Here is an 18,228-nt window from a genome sequence, read left to right as displayed (position 1 = left end):
CCTGTCAATATGAGAGCGAGTAGCTGAAGCAAATTAGGTTAAGTAGCATGTGTGATGCTCCTGGGAATATCAGAGGTCGGGGAATTGCCCTTGTCAGGCACAGGAGAGTTGAGATCGCTGTTAAGGCCTCATTTAAATGTGTCAGATTTGCAAATGAATCCCAGTTCTGATGTCTCCCTCTGCGACCTTGTGGTAAAACCCTTTTGCAGAAGAAGGGCGACTTCTAAACCCCTCAGTGACTGTCCTGGGAGGTTTACATGTCCCTCCCCACCCCCATCCCCCTGACAGGTTTGTGTGTATCCCAGTTCCCGACGCCGGACTTAGGTCCACTCATTCACAGAGATTGTCACTGAATCTTCCCCACTCCACTCTGCTAACCTGGATTCTAACTGCCTGTGTCAATCACCTGAGGACGTGGGTCTTACCAACAAAAGCAAATTCATTTGTCAGTCTCTAAGGTGTTCGGGACTGCTTGGTATGAGTGAAGTTACAGATTAACAGGGCTTCCTCTCTGACGGCTACGTCTACACGTGCACCCAACTTCGAAATAGCTTATTTCGATGTTGCGAAATCGAAATAGGCTATTTCGATGAATAACGTCTACACGTCCTCCAGGGCTGGCAACGTCGATGTTCAACTTCGACGTTGCTCAGCCCAACATCGAAATAGGCACAGCGAGGGAACGTCTACACGCCAAAGTAGCACACATCGAAATAAGGGAGCCAGGCACAGCTGCAGACAGGGTCACGGGGCGGACTCAACAGCAAGTCGCTCCCTTAAAGGGCCCCTCCCAGACACACTTTCATTAAACAGTGCAAGATACACAGAGCCAACAACTAGTTGCAGACCCTGTATATGCAGCACGGACCCCCAGCTGCAGCAGCAGCAGCCAGAAGCCCTGGGCTAAGGGCTGCTGCCCACGGTGACCACAGAGCCCCGCAAGGGCTGGAGAGAGAGTATCTCTCAACCCCCCAGCTGATGGCCGCCATGGAGGACCCCGCTATTTCGATGTTGCGGGACGCGGATCGTCTACACGTCCCTACTTCGATGTTGAACGTCGAAGTAGGGCGCTATTCCCATCCCCTCATGGGGTTAGCGACTTCGACGTCTCGCCGCCTAACGTCGATTTCAACTTCGAAATAGCGCCCAACACGTGTAGACGTGACGGGCGCTATTTCGAAGTTACTGCCGCTACTTCGAAGTAGCGTGCACGTGTAGACGCAGCTCTAGCTGTGCTGTAGTAACTGGCAGAGTCGGAGATGGCTGTTTGTCAGGGGGTGTTGAGATGCGATGTAGAAATAGGCCCAAAGAGGCCATGTTTACTGGCAGAAGAACAAGGCATCAGGAACTAGATACTTTTCTCTTTGGGGTAGCAGTGTCCCTGGCCCTTGAGGTTTGGAGCAAGCCTGGTGTCCTCCTTGTAATGCCCCAATGCTCCAGCTGCCGAATGTGCCAGAGTAAGTCCCCAGAGTGTGAAACTGAGAGCTGCTTCTCACAAAACTTGTAGAAGGGCTGGGTGCCTCCAGCTCCTACCGCTCTCAGGGAGACACTCAGCACCCCTGAGACCTGACTCTCTGGCTGAGGCTAATGGAGATCCTGCACTTTATGCTGCCAAATTTGAGACCTTTGGCCAGACATTTCATTCAAAGCAATTCCAGCCAGCTGGCAACAAGGAATGTGGGACGAGGGACTGGCAGAGTTCAAGTGAACTCACCTTCTTTGGCTCCTTGCTGTGAGTAGTGTAGAAGTTTTCCAGCACAGGGTTGGGTGGAACTTTCTCTATCACCTTGTCCCTCAAACCCAGCTTTCTGCCCAGGGGCAGGGCTATGAACCTGCAAGAGACCACAGCAGGGGTCAGTCAAGAGGTGGTTATTCCCTTACTGCTCCCCAGGATGGTGTCTAGTCATTCTTTAAGGCATCCAACCCAAGGGCTTACAATCCACCCAAAGAAAGCACCTAGCACACCAAAGGGAGCAAGAACACAGGCCCAGGGTCTTTGTCTATGAACGTTTATGCTCCAAAATATCTGTTAGTCTATAAGGTGCCACTGGACTTCTTGTTGTTTTTGAAGATACAGACTAGCTCAGCTACCTCTCTGATACTCATCCATCTTACAGTCGATGTATCCAATCCATACTTCCCTTACTCATGGGCAAGAATATTGTGGGAGACTGTATCAAAAGCGTTGCTAAAGTCAAGGTATATCACATCCATTGAGTTCCCCATGTCCACAGAGCCAGTTACCTCATCATAAACCTAATCAGATTGGTCAGGCACGACTTGCCATTGGTGAATCCACGTTGACTACTCTTGATCACTTTCCCCTCTTCCAAGTGCTCCAAAATGGATTCCTTGAGGATTTCCTCCATGACTTTTCCGAGGCCTGAGGTGAGGCTGACTGGTCTATAGTTCCCTGGATTGTCCTTCTTTCCTTTTTTACAGATGGGCACTACATTTGCATTTTTCCAGTCATCCAGGACCTCTCCTGATCTCCACGAGTTTTCAGAGATAATAGCCAAAGGTTCTGCAATGACATCTGCCAATTCCCTCAGTACCCTTGGATGCATGAAATCCAGTCCCAGGGATTTGTGTGCTTCTAGCTTTTCTAAATAGCTCTTAACCCATTCTTTCCCCACCAAGGGCTGCCTACCTCCTTCCCATACCGCATTGCCTAGTGCTGTAGTTGGGAAGCTGACCTTGTCCATGAAAACTAAGGTAAAAAAAGCATTGAATACTTCAGCCTTTCCCACATCATCTGTCACCCAGTTACCTCCCTCATCCAGTAATGGCCCCACGCCCTCCTTGATAACCCTCTTGTTAACATACCTGTAGAAACCCTTTTTGTTGCCCTTCAGATTCCTTCCTAGCTGCAGTTCCAATTGTGCTTTCACTTTCCTGATTACCCCTCAGCTTTCCCTAGCCATATATTTATACTACTGCTTAGTCATCTGTCCAAGTTTCCACTTCTTATATGCATCCTTTCTGAGTTTAAGCTCGCCAAGGATCTCCCTGTAAGACAAGCTGGTTGCCTGCCATATTTGCTTTTCTTACTGTGCATCAGGATGGTTTGTTCCTGTGCCTTCCATAAGACTTCTTTAAAATACTGCCAGTTCTCCTGAACTCCTCTCCCCTTCATATTAGCTTCCCAGGGCATCCTGCCCATCATTTTCCTCAGGGAGTCGAAGCCTGCTCTTCTGAAATCCAGGGTCTGTAATTTACTGCTCACCTTTCTTCCTTCTGTCAGAATCCTGAAATCCACCATCTCATGATCAGGTTTCCACTCAGCTGTATTTCTCCTACTAGTTCTTCCCTGTTTGTGAGCACCAGATCAAGCTGCACATGGCTCCTGGTCGGTTCCTTCCAGGAAGTTATCTCCAACATTCGCCTAAAACTTCCTGGATTGTCTGTGTGCTGCTGTATTAGTCTCTCAACAAATGGCTGGGTGATTTAGGTCTCCCATAAGAACCAGCACCTGTGATTTGGAAGCTTCTCTTAGTTGTCTGAAGAGATTCTCATCTACCTTACCAAACACTAGACCACCTCTGTTGCTTCCGCTTCTAAGCTTATCCCAAAGACACTCAGCTGTCTCTTCTCCCTCCATGAACTGGAGCTCTGAACAATCATACTGCTCCCTCACATAAATCCCAACTTCTCCTCCTTTTCTGCCCTGACTCCTTCCTGAACAGTTTATACCCTTCCACGACAGTGCTCCAGTTATGTGAGTCATCCCACCAAGTCTCCGTTATTCCAAACACCTCAAACTTCTTTGGCTGTGCCAGGGCCTTTAATTCCTCCTGTTTGTTTCCCAGGCTTCTTGCATTCGTGTGCAAACACCTTCGATAACAAGCTGATTGGAGTACTTTCTCCTTTGGAACAAGCGGTCCTCCTTTGTAGTACCTTCTCCCTTCCCCACTTATCTAAGGACTTCGGTCACTGTAGCGAGCCGCTGTGGCCTCCCGCCGACTCAGAGGCGGAGGAGGCTGGGCAGGGGCCCTGGTGGGCGGGCCCTGAGCCAGAACACCAGTGGCCCGCACCTCAGAGGGCGGGGCCTAGAGCCAGAAGGGCCAAGGGCGGAGCTCGGGACCCATTAAATGCTGGGCCTCCAGGCTGGGAAGGAGCTCCTTTGCGGGCTCCTGGGCGCCAGGGGCAAGAGAACCCGCTGCCACCCACCGGGCAAGAGCAAGCTCCCAGCTGCCCAGACCAACCTGGGCAGCTACAGATCCGGATGCCCCAGGGGACCTACTTGGACTTCCTGAATCTGCCAGGGCCCTCATGCTGGTGGAGGATCCCCTCCTTGGAGGGACCGCCAGGCCCAAACAAACAGCCTGGGGCTAGCGACCACGAGGCCCCAGAAGCGGCCTGCCCTGGAGTTCCAGCGGACCCCTGCAGTGCCCAGGCCCAGGACTGCCTTGGACCCACTGTGCTACCACCACCTGACTACCCCAATAACGTGGAGATGACCGACTGGCCGGAGTCTCCAAAGGCAGACGATTTGGAGGGGACCTACCCTTCGGGACTCACTGACCAGGCTGACTCTCCCCAGATGGACGTCGAGGTAGGAAGTGGCCCAGGGAACACTTCGCTGGAACCCATGGTGGTGTGTTGCAGCCTGGATCCCCACTGCCATGGTCGTCTGTAAGTGACCCACAGGGCCCCAGGCTGGGTTGCAGTGGTGTGGGAGGGCCTGCGACCCCCTACCGCCTCCCTGACGGGGTAAACCCTTGCCAGGCTAGAGCCAACCCCACTGAGGGATGGGCTTGTTTCCAGACTTTGTGCTGCTGCCCCGCCCTGAACAGAGGGCTGGGCTTGTTCCCCAGACTTTGTGCTGCTGCCCCACCCTCAACTGAGGGCTGGGCTTGTTTCCCCAAACTTTGTGCTGCTGCCCCGCCCGGAACTAAGGGCTGGGCTTCCCAGGACGGTGGGTGTGACCGCTGTCTCGCCTGGAGCTAAGGGCAGGCACCTGACTGTTTGACTGGCCACAGTCCTGCCCCAGCCTCTAAGGCGAGGCCCTCCAGCTGCTGGCTGACCGACCGCCAGCCCTTAAAAGAGACAAAGCCCTGGGATGGCTAGACCCAGGGGCAAACAGTAGGGGCCCGTGCCACCCAGAGGGGCGCAGCCATAGCACCGGGCGCCTACAGTCACCATCCCCCGACAAACCTAATTTAGCCTCACCAGTGCTGAATAGAGGGGAATGGTCACTTTCCTCGCCCTGCTGGCAATGCTCCTACCATTGCACCCCAATATGCCATTTTCCTTCTTGGCAACAAGGGCACATTGCTGGCTCATATCCACCTTCTCACCTCCTGCAATCCCCAGGGCCTTTTCTGCAGAGCTGCTGCTTAGCCAGCCAGTCCCCAGCCTGTAACAATGCTTGTGATTCTTCCGTCCCAAGAGCAGGACCCTGCACTTCTTGTTGAACCTCACCAGATTTCTTTTGGCCCAATCCTACAATTTATCTAGGTCACTCTGGACCCTATCCCTACCCTCCAACGTATCTACCTCTCCCTGCCTCCCAGCTTTGTCTCATCCGCAAACTTGCTGAGGTTGCAATCCATCCCCTCATCCACACCATCAATGATGATCTTGAACAGCACCAGCCCCAGGGTTGACACCCCCCCAGGCACTCTGCTTGACACCGGCTTCCAGCAGTGCGGGATGCTGACAACACACAACACCCATCTTCCTGGCCCATGGAATCAACCAGGTTCATGCCTGACAGGCCCTCTCTTCACAATGGTCTAGAGGGCCCAGCCCTCTCTTCCTTGAATGTACGAGGGTGTGTGGCTGGCAGCTCCGGTGAGAATTCCACAGGGCAGAGCCTTCCCTCACACCCCCCCGTCACAGGGGAGGCGGCTGTCAGTTGTGCTGGTTTTTCCTAAAATCTCCCACAATGTAGGGAGATGTGCTGGGCACCTCAAACCCCAACTCAACCTGGCTGCACAGGTTGCACAGGCACACCATGCAGCCCCCCCAACCATGCAGCCACCTAGCCACGCAGAGACCCCACCATGCAGCGACCCTGCCACGCAGCCACCTGGCTGTGCAGCAACCCCACCACGCAGGATGTCTGGCAAGAGCACACAGGGTCACGAGAACCTGTGCTCCTGCAATGTGAACTTTCCCCTTCATCACTTGTGCCTGTTTGGGTGCGCCTCAAAGTACAAGGCCTGGTACCTTGGAGCAAAGGGATGGTGCAACAGGAAGGAGACACATGTCGAGCTAAGTAATCTGCACTACAGCTGCGGTGAGCCAGACAGCAGGTGAACAAACTCCTGCAGCCTGGAGTGCGGACTCACCAGTCAACGTGCACCTACAGCCAAGCAGCCCTTGTCACAGGCTTTCTCCCAGTTGTTTCTCCCTCTGGATCCCCCAGCATAATTTGCACTGGTTGCCATGGAGGTGCTGCCAGGGTCTGCATGTGGGGGGGCTAAAGCTGCCATTCAGCACCATGCCAGGCCACTTCCTGGCTGGCCTTCCTACCCCATCAGTGCTACCGAGTGCTGAGAATTGGGGCAGGGACAGCTATCCTGGCTAGCGTTCTGCAGCAAGGGCCAGAACTCTAGCTGGGCACATGGACATGGGGCAGGAATAATTTTTCTTGTGGGGGTGCTGAGAACCACTGAACCAATCTGTTTATAATGGGAACCCACTTCAGCCTGGGGGTGCTGCAGCACCCCACCCCCCCTGCATCTCTAGTCCCACCTCCCAGTTCAAATCCTCCACTGGTACTGACCAACAGACCTTTTCTGAGCATGGGTTCTCATCACCACAAACTCCACATTCAACAACATGCTCGACATACTGCATGTGCTGTCTCCTGCCTCTCCATGGTGGGAAAAGCGTGGGCGGGAGCAGGTCCCATTTCAGTAGGGTTGCTTTGGTTTTTAAAAACTACATGGCACTTTGCAGTTGTTAGGAAAGGAAAGGGAGGGGTCAAAATGCAGCCCTTAGAGCAGACGATGGGGTGGTCTGGAATGGCCCCCTGTTCCTGGGAGAGGGCCACAGCAGAGTCTCAGACTTGCCCCCATCTGCAAAGTACCCACAGAGCAAAGAGGTTGCTAGGGACTACAGAGGTGTTGCCAACTCTCACAGTATTTGGTCTCTGCTTAAAGGCCCAGCTGCTTGAGCCACTACATGGACCTCTCTTGAAAAATAAGGGTCTAGCTTTTGTGGTTGCAGAGAAAAGCTTAAAATGTGGCCTATGCATGACCTCATGGCTCAGAAGGCCAGGATCCTGTGTCCAGTAGTTTAAAACTTCCTGATTTGGGGGTCCTGACGCATGGTTGTGACTGCTCTGCTATGGTGACTGATTTTCCCTGCTTGTTTATGCTGACTTTCCACCTTATGGGGTACAGGCTACTGAAAGTGTGAAGACACACACTGCTGTGCTAATGGCGTGTCTGCCCCCTGCCCCCCAGTCTGCTGGCTCAGGCTGCGAAGACCAGCAGTTGGTGAAAGCTGCTTCCATCCATGTGCTTCAACTTCAGCACTTGGCATCTTTCCTGAGATCAGACGTGTGATGTTGATGGACAGGTGTTACCAGTCCAGCCTGGTTTTTCCACTCCGTATTTTGGATTTAATTTTGCATTTCTCTACTACACATGCAAGACATGTAGTTCTTGCAGCACCGATGGGAGCTAGAGCAGAGGGGCAATAAAAGGCGTTACATAGACTTGCTTGGCAAACCAAAGAGAAAAGTAAATTAAAACATAGCAACTAGCTCCAAGAACTAGGAGAATGTCTATGACAACTGACTGGCCTCAGTTCTCCCCTGCAATCCCACAGAAGTGAGGGGGTTGCAGGACGGGGCTAGCCAGCAGAACATGGTCCATCTGGCTGAAAGATCTAAAGTTCCTGCAAATACCAGGGGCAATGCAATAAAGCAGCAAGATGCACATCCACAGTTGGCAAAATGCCTTTATGGCAAACTTCAGGGCTGGGAGTCAGAGCTGAGCGCTGTTCCATTCTCTGCTACAGATTTCCTTTATGATCTTGTGCATCTCAGTTGTCCTCCTGGGAAATGCAGATAAGATTTTCCTGTGTCACAGGCCTGTGCAGAGGAGCAGATCTGTACATCACTCCCCTGGAAGGAACTATAAAAACACAAATAACTGCGGGGCTGATGGGAAAATAATACAAAGAGGCCCAGCTGGAGATCCAGCTCTGAAGAGCCCTTCCCCACTCAGCCTTGGGAACGTCCTGAACCAGACGAGGACTCAGGACTACAACACACCTCTTCAGCACCGACACCAGCTCCCAAGCCCAGCAAAGACCCCTCAGAGATGAAAAACCCTCTGGGGATGACTTGGGAAAAAGTATCACAGAGGCATTAACCCAGTAATTCGTGCCGTAGCCTAGCTAACGTATTTATTTATCAGGGCAAAACTTCCCAAACTTGGGTACCCTAACGCAGGCAGCAGGATGGCCTCTTCAGAGGCAGAGAGCCTCCATGCCAGTAGTGTGTTGCCAACTCTGACCAAAGCTGTTCCAAGAGATTCCCTCACCTTCCCCGACTAAAATCACCAGCATTGCTTTCATTAGCTACCAGGAGGGCAATACCCACTTCAGGAGACTTCAGGCCAATCCTGGAGGGTTGGCAACCCTAGACTCATTTGAACAGCCCAGTCCTCCATCCATATGTCATCCACCCTGGCCAGTCCTGACTGCAAAATTACTGGGCAACCCGGTAAATAGCTTGGTGCTTTTGAAAAGCAGGACGCTGGAGCAGGGGCCTAAATCTAGGCCCACAAAGCCCAGTATCAGGACTGTGGGTGTTCTCTGGATGTGGGAATCAACAGCTGATATGTGCTCGAGGCTCTAGTGGGCTTGTTCACTCAGCTCCCTGGGGCTCAGCAGACAATGCTGGCTCAGAGTTGATCCCTCCCAGATGCCACCAGTGCATTATGCAGGGTCTGTTCCCATGCTGGACTCTGCAGCCAAGGTGTAGTCCCAGCTTGCAGCCTGGCCCCAGCCTGTGGGGACTGAGCACCCTTTTATTTCCAGCCCTGTCTAGAGTAACTTGCAGAGAAGTCACTCTGGTGCAACTCAATGGAATGAGCTGTGACAGTGACACCATGGGCTGCAGAGAAGGCAGCGTCAATGGTGGAAAGGCACTTAAAGTCTCAGTGCAAGAGATTTTGCATTTGTTGGTCCTACAAGGAGCCATGGAGTGACTAGTGGGTCCTGTCTGTGGGCAAAGTGACCTCAGGAGCAAGGCAATACGGACCACTCAGCCTCAACACAGAGCTCAGGAGGCTGGTGCCAGAGCTGGGGGGTGGGGGGGCAGCGACAGCTTAACCATCAGCTGGAGCAGGAACATTTTTGCAAGGCTGGCCTTTCCTAAGAGCCATTAGCCCAGCAGCTGAAAGGTTAATTCCCTGCCCATTCCATCACTGTCTCCCAGACACGAGGAGAACCATTAAAAAATGAAAAATGCCTTTTCCTAAATGAGGACATTGTCTCCCTGCATGGGGCCAGGCCTGAAGGGGCACCGCATCCACACTGACGCATCAAGTGAAGGCTTTATTTTAACTTGCCAGAGGACGAGCTGAGGTCTGCCTTTGCCTCTGCTGCAAGCCAATGGGATCCTGCAGGACATCTCAGCCACAAGGAGAAGCTGGGAGGGTCACCAGCTGGGCTCGGGCTAGCCTGTGTCCTGTCCGAGTGACCTAGCAGGGGCCTGACCTCTGGGAAATGGCCTCCCCCATCACCATGTCCAGCTCCTCAGATTCCAGCTTTGCATGGCAGGTTTTAAATCACACAAGGGACAACAGTTCTGCTCCTGCCCCATAACCCCATTACTGCCCACAGACAGGAGGGTGGTGAAGCACTGGAATGAGTTACTGAGACAGGTGGTGGAATCTCCATCCCTAGAGGTTGCTAAGTCCTGGCTTGCAAAGTCCTGGCTGGGATGACTTACATGGGACTAAGCATGCTTGAGAGGGGAGGGGTAGCTCAGTGGTTTGTGCTTTGGTCTGCTAAACCCAGAATTGTGAGCTCCATCCTTGAGGAGACCATTTAGGGGTGGACACAAATAGATATCAGGGATGGTGCTTGGTCCTGCCAAGAGGGCAGGGGACTGGACTAGATGACCTTCTGAGGTCCCTTCTTGGTCTAGGAGATGTGTATCTCCAAAATTAGGCAGGGGGCTGGACTCAGTGACTCCTGAGGTCCCTTCCAGCCCCAGGGTTCTATGATTCTGCATCAAGTCTGACAGGCTTGCCAGGAAAAGAGACTCTTTCAGCAGCATTCTGGCACTGTCTCTTGCTTCCTAGCTGAGTCCTCCAGATGCTGCTCTGGTTTCAATCTCTCCTCCATTGGTGGTGAAAGTAAATTAAATTTCTTACTAGTGCTATTCTATTGCAAATCCCTGCTGGGGGCAAGCTCAGGGCAGTGAGCTGGGGTTGGGGTTGTGATATGACAGTACTGGTAAGAAAATTTAAGTGGGGGGATGGAGTTGGGGGGTGGGGGGGGTTCAAGGCAGGTGTCTGGGCCTGCTGGGGGGTGGAGGAATCAGGGCAGGGCATGGCGGAGCTACAGGACAGGACAGCACACAACTTGCCTGTCCCCTGCCCAGCCTGAGGGAGAGGAACGCAGCAAACTGTGCCTTGCCCCCTCACCCCCTGACAGCCACGGGAAGGGGAACAGCAAGCAGTGTCCTGGACTGACTCTTGGGGAGGGGCTACAGCCCACACCCTCCTAACAGCACCTGGGGGTCTACGGCAATCCTGGACCAGTGGGGGGCACCCAGCTGGCCCCTTTCAGGTGTCCAGCTGCCTGCTGCTTTGCACGGCACAGCACGCTGGAGCAGAAGCCAGGGAACCATGCCAAGAGGGCACCTCAGCTCCTCCTGCAACCGAGAGTCCCAGCTGGCCGGCGGTGACCCCGGGTGCACCAGCTCACTTCCACCTCTGCTCCTTCTTCCCCCGGAGATATGAGTGTGATCCCTTGGCACCAGCCTGGCAGTCTCACCTGCTAGTTATCACTGCTCTCTGCCACTTCCCAAGGGGATCAGAGCCAGGGTGTGGCCTTCAGCAGGTTTCGAACCTACCTGACCCATCTAGTACCACAGGCAGAGCCTGGTGATCACCAGACCCAGCGGAGCAGAAATGAGATCAGTGAGGAGACGCCACCGGACGCTTCACCACCACACTGGGAATCGGGCATCAACACAGAGAGAGTACCGGCTGCGTGCCATTACCATCTGACCATGACCTACTCCCCTGCTCCCACTGCGGCAGCACCGCTGGGGCCTTCGCTCTGGTCACAGCTGCACCAATTCAGCAACAATGATCTTTCAAATGTATTTCGGGAACTGGTCATGCATGGTCACAATCGGATGCTAACTTGGCTCATCGCCAGTGAGAACCAAGCTGCTGGGACCCCACTCTGGCTAATCCAGGTGGGTGTCAGTTTAAGGGTGCCCGCCCACAAAGGTGTTTCAGACCAATTTAGTGACAAATGTGCAATGTGGGGCCACTCTGAAAATAGACAAGGCTGAGTTTGCTCCACAGATCTGGTAACAACCACACCTCCAAAGCTGCCTGGCCCCTTGTGCTAATGTCTCCCCTTCACCCCCACTCGAGCTCATCACAGCCATCCTGCAATCTTCCTTTTAGAATCCAAGGGACTGACCTGCCCATTGCAAACCACATGGGGGAGCCATGTTACTCTGTAGCATGCCCCAAACTCCAGAGTCTGGTTTTCCTCTCCCTTCTTCCACCTCTGAGGTGCCACAGGCCTGCTTGCAAGCCCCAGACCCGCTTCTGCCATTGCCTGCGACTCTACTCTATTATCACAGTTACCCACTTGCACAGCCCCCCCTGTGTGGGCGGTGCTTTGGAAACTTGTTGAGAAACAGGTGTTACTCCAGGCAGGGACCAAAGGCTGCGTGGATGGTGCCAGGCGGGAGGCTGAGGAATCAGAGAAGAAATGGTGCCAGTGACAGTTTAGGCTGCAGTGCAGTATCCGTTCACCTTATAAAAAAAGTATTTAACTATCTGAAATGTCTCTGGTCTGGGCCAGAAGATGGATTCTTCTGGAAAGTTTGAGCAGAAATAGTTCTGCCCTCTCTGAGTAGAAGAGAAAATATTACGCTACCCGAAAAAAAACAAACAAACTTGCAACATTTACTGGAGCAGACACTCCATCCTCAGCTGGGTGCAGGTGGAGTGTGGCCTGGAGGCAGATGCCTCCCCATCATGCTCCTGTGACGGCTTTCTTTGGTTTTGCAAGCTGAGCATTTGCACTGCAAGCTCAGAAATGAATGGCTGAGACATGCTCAGCTTGGCTGAGGTACTGCGCACAGAGTGCCTGGCTCCCAGGCGCTAGTCTTGGAGGGCAGCCGCAGGAAGGCAGCAAACAAGGACAGGAGCTGGTACATATGTGCACAGCAGGCACACCTGGACCAGCGCTGGGGGGAGCCGGCAGGCACCAGAGCTGGGTGCATCTGCTCTTTATTGGGAGCCAGCATGACTTCCTGAGCTGGAGGAGAGGGAAGCACCCTCCCCAGAATGAGGTGTCATGTCCAAAGGGGAGCACTCTCTTTGCCGTTAGCCTTCTTGGCTACAAGGGCACACTGTCTATTCATATCCAGCCTTTCACCCACCATAACTCCTGGGTCTCTTTCCATCATACTGCTGCTCAGCCAGTTGGTCCCCAGCCTGTAACAATCCTTGGGATTCTTCTGCCCCAGGTGCAGGACTCTACACTTCTCCTTCGTGAACTGCATCAGATTGCTTTTGGCCCAGTCCTCCAATTTATCCAGGTCACTCTGGATTCTCTCTCTACCTTCCAACAAATCTACCTCTCCCGTTAGCTTTGTGTCATCTGCAAATGTGCTGAGGGTGCAATCTAGTCCCTCATCCAGGTCATTAATAAAGATGCTGAACAGCACCGACCCCAGAACCAAGTCTTGCGGCACTCCACCTGGAACCGACCACCATCCAGATAGTGAGACCACCTTTTTGTGCCTCCCAGTATGGAAGAAAAGTGGATGTCCTGGAGCAGGTCCAGCAGAGGGCAACAAAAATGATTAAGGGGCTGGAGTACATGACCTATGAGGAAAGGCTGAGGGATTTGGGGTTATTTAGTTTGCAGAAGAGAAGACTGAGGGGTGATTTAATAGCAGCCTTCAACTTTCTCAAGGGGAGCTCCAAAGAGGATGAAGAGAAGTTGTTCAGTTGTGACAGATGGCAGAACAAGGAGCAATGGTCTGAACTTACAGTGGGAGAGGTGTAAGTTGGATATTAGGTAAAACTACTTCATCAGGAGGATGGTGAAGCACTGGAATGCGTTAGTGAGAGAGGTGGTGGAATCTCCACCCCTAGAGGTTTTTAAGTCCCAGATAGACAAAGTCCTGGCTGGGATGACTTACTTGGTGTTAATCTTGCTTTGAGCAGTGGGCTGGACTCGATGACCTCCTGAGGTCCCTTCCAGCCCTAGGATTCTAGGATTCTAAGTGAACAACAAGAAGTCTTGTGGCACCTTATAGACTAACAGATATTTTGGAGCATGAGCTTTCGTGGGCAAAGACCTGCTTCATCAGATGCATGAGTGGGAGATGGTGGTTTCAGAGGGGCATTTAAAGAATGGGTTCCCAGAAAAAGGGAGGGCTAGAGCTGACTAGGTCTATTCAGCAAGGTAGAAATGGCTCATTATCGATAGTAGGTATCAAAAGAGGAAAAAACAAGTCAGATCAGACAGAGGGATATGAGCTGTTGTCAGACTTTAATGGGGAGATCTTAACACCCAGGGCAGAGAACTGCCTTTGTAAGTTGCGAGCCACTCCCAGTCTCTGTTTAATCCTTGGTTAATGGACTCAAATTTGCAAATAAATTGCAGCTCAGAGATTTCTCTGTCCATTTGATTTTTGAAATTTCTTTGTTTCAGGACTGCCACCGTTAAATCTGCTACTGAGTGTCCAGGGATATTGAAGTGTTCCCCCACAGGCTTCTGTACATTACATGCTGTACATTCTGGTTTTCCACATAAGCAAGGGCTAGACCAGGAGCAGGCAAAATTCAGCCCACGAGCTGCAGCCAAACATTCAGATGGATCCAGCCTGCCAGTGTCCCATGGCCCAGCGGGACCCTCAGACAGGCTCCCTGCCTGCCACACCCCACCACTGTTTGAAGCGGCTGACTGCTGGGGTCTTCGCACACTGCCCACGCACCTGGCACAATCCTTGCAGCTCCCACTGGCCAAAAAATGGCCAAAGGGAGCTGTCTGGACCATGCTTATAGGCACAGACAGGTCACAGAGCCCTGCAGCCCCAGGGCTGAGACACACACAGACCCCAGCAGCTGGCTGCTTTGAGTACACAGAGCCACAGAAAGGGGATCAGGCTGGGTGGAAGGAGGCTATGTCTAACAAACTCTGGTAACCAGCGTGTGATGGGGTTCAGGGGTCCCCATGCACTGCACCCTATCTGCAGGCAGGAGTGACTCACTCAGCAGGTAGAATAGGAAGTTTATTAGGTGACAGAGGCCCAGTTTCTCACAGAAGAGTCAGTGCAGCAGTCAGAGGCAGTCATTCCAACTTGTCCTGGGGAGAGGAGCCTGAGGGGTGCCCCTCTGGGGTGTAGCTTCCCCCCTTGCCTAGCTAGCTGCCTTCCAGCTCCCTCTCCCCACCAGCTTCTAACTGCCGCCTAAGATTCAAACCCAGCTCGGCTCCTCCCTCCTCTTTGTTCAGGGCAGAGGTGTTACCTGCCAGCCTAGGTTATAGCCCCAGGGTCATCCTTAGCCACTGAGATCTGCTCTGCTTGTCTCACACACATCCAGCCTGAGTCTCACACATGCACTCGCCCCACTCCATCACACACTGCTCTGCCCTGAGCCTCATTCCAAGCCAGGTTTGCATGCGTGCAGCTGCTCAGGAGAGGCTCCAATGCCCCGGCCGACAAGCAGCATGCACACAGCTGGGTTAGTGTTTCTCCTGGCGGTACGCATTCATGCACACCTCAGTGCACAGAACATTTACTGTGCAGACATGGATGGAAAAGATTAGATGGAACATTTCATACTGGCACCGCCAGCAGGTGGTAAAGGGTCATCAGCAACTTCCGCAGCTGCCCCCCCCCCCCGCAGCGAGGGGAAGGTGTAAACAACGAATTTACATTTCATCACAGGCACTATTAAAACCTCACACCCACAGAAGGCTGCAAGGGTATTTCTGTCACTAGAAAGTGAGCTGTAAAGGAGGAGGAGGAGGAAAACTCCTGACTTCACTTCTCCCCTACCCACCTCTGGCCTCATGACTCTGGAAGAGGTGAACAAAGGGGAAGTGGTTGCAAACCAGCCTGAGAAATTTACAACAGCAGGTGATGAAGCAAAATCTTCCCTTCTGATTTGACTTTAGCTTGTTAAATGTTATCTTGAGTAATTAAGCTCTTATTTTCCTTCCCAATCAATCATGATTTCAATGCATCATGACTTGTAATCACTTAAAATCTTTCTGTAATTAAAACATGCATCTTACAGCTTTATCTCAACTGGAGTGTCTGGATTAGAGTGTGGGAAATGCCAGCTGGGATAACAAGGCTGGTGAACACACCACTTATATGAACCTGCATTATTCAGTACTGTGCTATTCTGTACGAGACACACTGGGTCAGACCAAAGGTCCATCCAGCCCAGGATCCTGTCCCACAACAGTGGCCAGGTGCTCCAGAAGGAGTGAACAGAACAGGGAATCATCCCATGACCCCCTCCCCTGACATCCATTCTCAGCTTCTGTCAAACAGAGGCCAGGGACACCATTCTTGCCCAGCCTGGCTAATAGCCATTGATGGACCTAACCTCCATGAATTTATCCAGCTCTTTGTCAAACCCCTGTTAAAATCCTGGTCTTCACAATCTCCTCTGGCCAGGAGTTCCACAGGGTGTCTGTGTGCTGCGTAAAGGAAAACTTCCTTTTGTTTGTTTTAAAACCTTCTACCTATTGATTTCATTTGGTGACCCCTAGTTCATGTGTTATGGGAAGGAGTAAATAATTTTTCCTTATCTACTTTCACCGCACCTATCCTGACTTTAGAGGCTGTTATCATTTCCCCCACAGCCAGCTCTTTTCCGAGCTCAAATGACCCAGTCTTAGTAGTTTCTCCTCAGATGGCAGCCACTTTGTACCCCTAATCATTTTTGTTGCCCTTTTCTGAACAACTTCCAGGGCCAAGGTATCCTTTTTTGGACCACATCCCCTCATTGTAGGGGGGAACAAAGCTGGGATGGGGAATTTGTGGATGTTGTCCTCTACGTAACTCCTGTGTGATTGGTGAGAGTACTCGTGTTTAGCCAGGAGTGAATCTGCACGCTAAAGGCTGCATGAGCAGGTCAGGCACAGCTGTTCTGACAGCAAAGCTCGTCAAAAGACCCCTCCAGGCTAGAGAGTTACAGGAACATGGCTGCGCAACAGCCCAATGTACACCCTGCAGGAACATGGCTGTGCAACAGCCCAATGTACACCCTGCAGGAACGCAGCTAGGCAACAGCCCAGTGTACACCCTGCAGGAACGCGGCTAGGCAACAGCCCAGTGTACACCCTGCAGGAACGCGGCTACGCAACAGCCCAGTGTACACCCTGCAGGAACACGGCTGCGCAACAGCCCAGTGTACGCCCTGCAGGAACATGGCTGCGCAACAGCCCAGTGTACGCCCTGCAAGAACATGGCTGTGCAACAGCCCTATGTACGCCCTGCAGGCAAGCGGCTACACTAGAGCCCAGTGTACACCCTGCAGGAACGCGGCTACACAAGAGCCCAGTGTACACCCTGCAGGAACGCAGCTGTACAACAGCCCAGTGTACACCCTGCAAGAACACAACTGTGCAACGGCCCAGTATACACCATGAAGGAACTTAGCTGTACAACAGCCCAGTATACACCCTGCAGGAACACGGCTGTGCAACAGCCCAGTGTACGCCCTGAAGGAACACAACTGTACAACAGCCCAGTTGTACACCCTGCAGGAACACGGCTGTGCAACAGCCCAGTGTACACCCTGCAGGAACACAACTGTACAACAGCCCAGTGTACACCCTGCAGGAACGCAGCTGCGCAACAGTCCAGTGTACACCCTGCCTAACATCACTGTTAAGGCAGTTAAGTGGATAAAAAAATTGAGCATCATTCCAAACTTTTCTGGGTGGATAGGTCATTGTTGTCATGGAGACTTGAATGGTTTGCCACAGGATCCACACACTACCAGGGGTGCCTCCTCCCAGCTATTCGGGGAATTAGCTCTGGCCACACAATGTGCCCTCCTCTGACAATGTCTCTCCACCATCTTCTCAACTGGGAGCCACAGCCTCCTCTTCATGATCTCCCTCCAGCCAGGCCACTGCAGGGCTCCCCCTGCCAGGGAACAGAGGAGAGTGTGTAACAAATCTTTTCCACTGTTCTCTGCTTGGAAAGTGCCACAACCCAGTGGCTGGCAAGGGACCCAGAGCCTGCCCTTTACTCTGGGTTCCAGCTCAGGGGCCCTCCAAGCTTACCTTCCTGCTTCCCCTGAGCCTTTCCTATCTTTATCGCTTAACACCCCCAGCCCCCACCCCACTGCAAATTCACCAGCCTCCCAGCTCTCTCCTCTCACAGGGGTGAAATTCAGCACAGTGCAAGATGCTCATACACCATAGCTATGAAGACTATGGGAAAACTCATAAGGAAACGAATTCTTCCACACTCAGTGCAGGGATCAGGGGGTGGGAATAAATAATGGGGGGGGGGGAAGGGGCACACACTGATTGCTGAGAAATCTACAACAGCTATGTTATTATCAGAGCGTCATCCACCCTATGCACAGGAGCTCACGTGGAAATCATGACCTGTGATGTGGATATGGTCTGAAGAAGTGGGTCTGTCCCACGAAAGCTCACCTAATAAACTATTTTGCTAGTCTTTAAAGTGCTACTTGACTGCTTTTTGTTATGACCTGTGGTTGTGTAGTTAAAGACTGCATCCCAATGCACATGCCCACGGAGGCAGAGGGAAGGTTACACAGGTGACCTTCATTCTGGCACTTCCTAACTTCACAGTACTTGTTTTTGCTTTAACGTTTTTTTCTTCCCAACAGACATAACCAGCACCTCTCCCTTCCCCCTTGTTCTAGGCTCTGTGGAAGGCAGCAAACCTACACCAGAACCTTCCCTGTTTACAAATGCTCTCTGCTTCTCCAAACTGCAGGAAGCACCTGATAAATAATTAATTGTAAAGCAGGGTGCTAGTTGCTGTACACA

General features: G+C 52.4%; 1 protein-coding gene across 1 annotated transcript in view; it reads right to left on the bottom strand.

Moving 5' to 3' along the window:
* CERS4 (ceramide synthase 4) overlaps window positions 1-18,228 on the bottom strand; it is a 61,101-nt gene that overhangs the window by 4,223 nt on the left and 38,650 nt on the right. Inside the window, exon 3 of the mRNA XM_074978029.1 lies at window positions 1,715-1,832. Coding sequence (XP_074834130.1) covers window positions 1,715-1,832 — 118 coding nt within the window. The remainder of the gene's footprint in view (window positions 1-1,714; window positions 1,833-18,228) is intronic.

This window comes from Carettochelys insculpta, chromosome 27, assembly GCF_033958435.1.
Source record: "Carettochelys insculpta isolate YL-2023 chromosome 27, ASM3395843v1, whole genome shotgun sequence".
Classification (NCBI taxonomy): domain Eukaryota; kingdom Metazoa; phylum Chordata; order Testudines; family Carettochelyidae; genus Carettochelys; species Carettochelys insculpta.
This window is presented reverse-complemented; position numbering and strand designations above follow the sequence as displayed.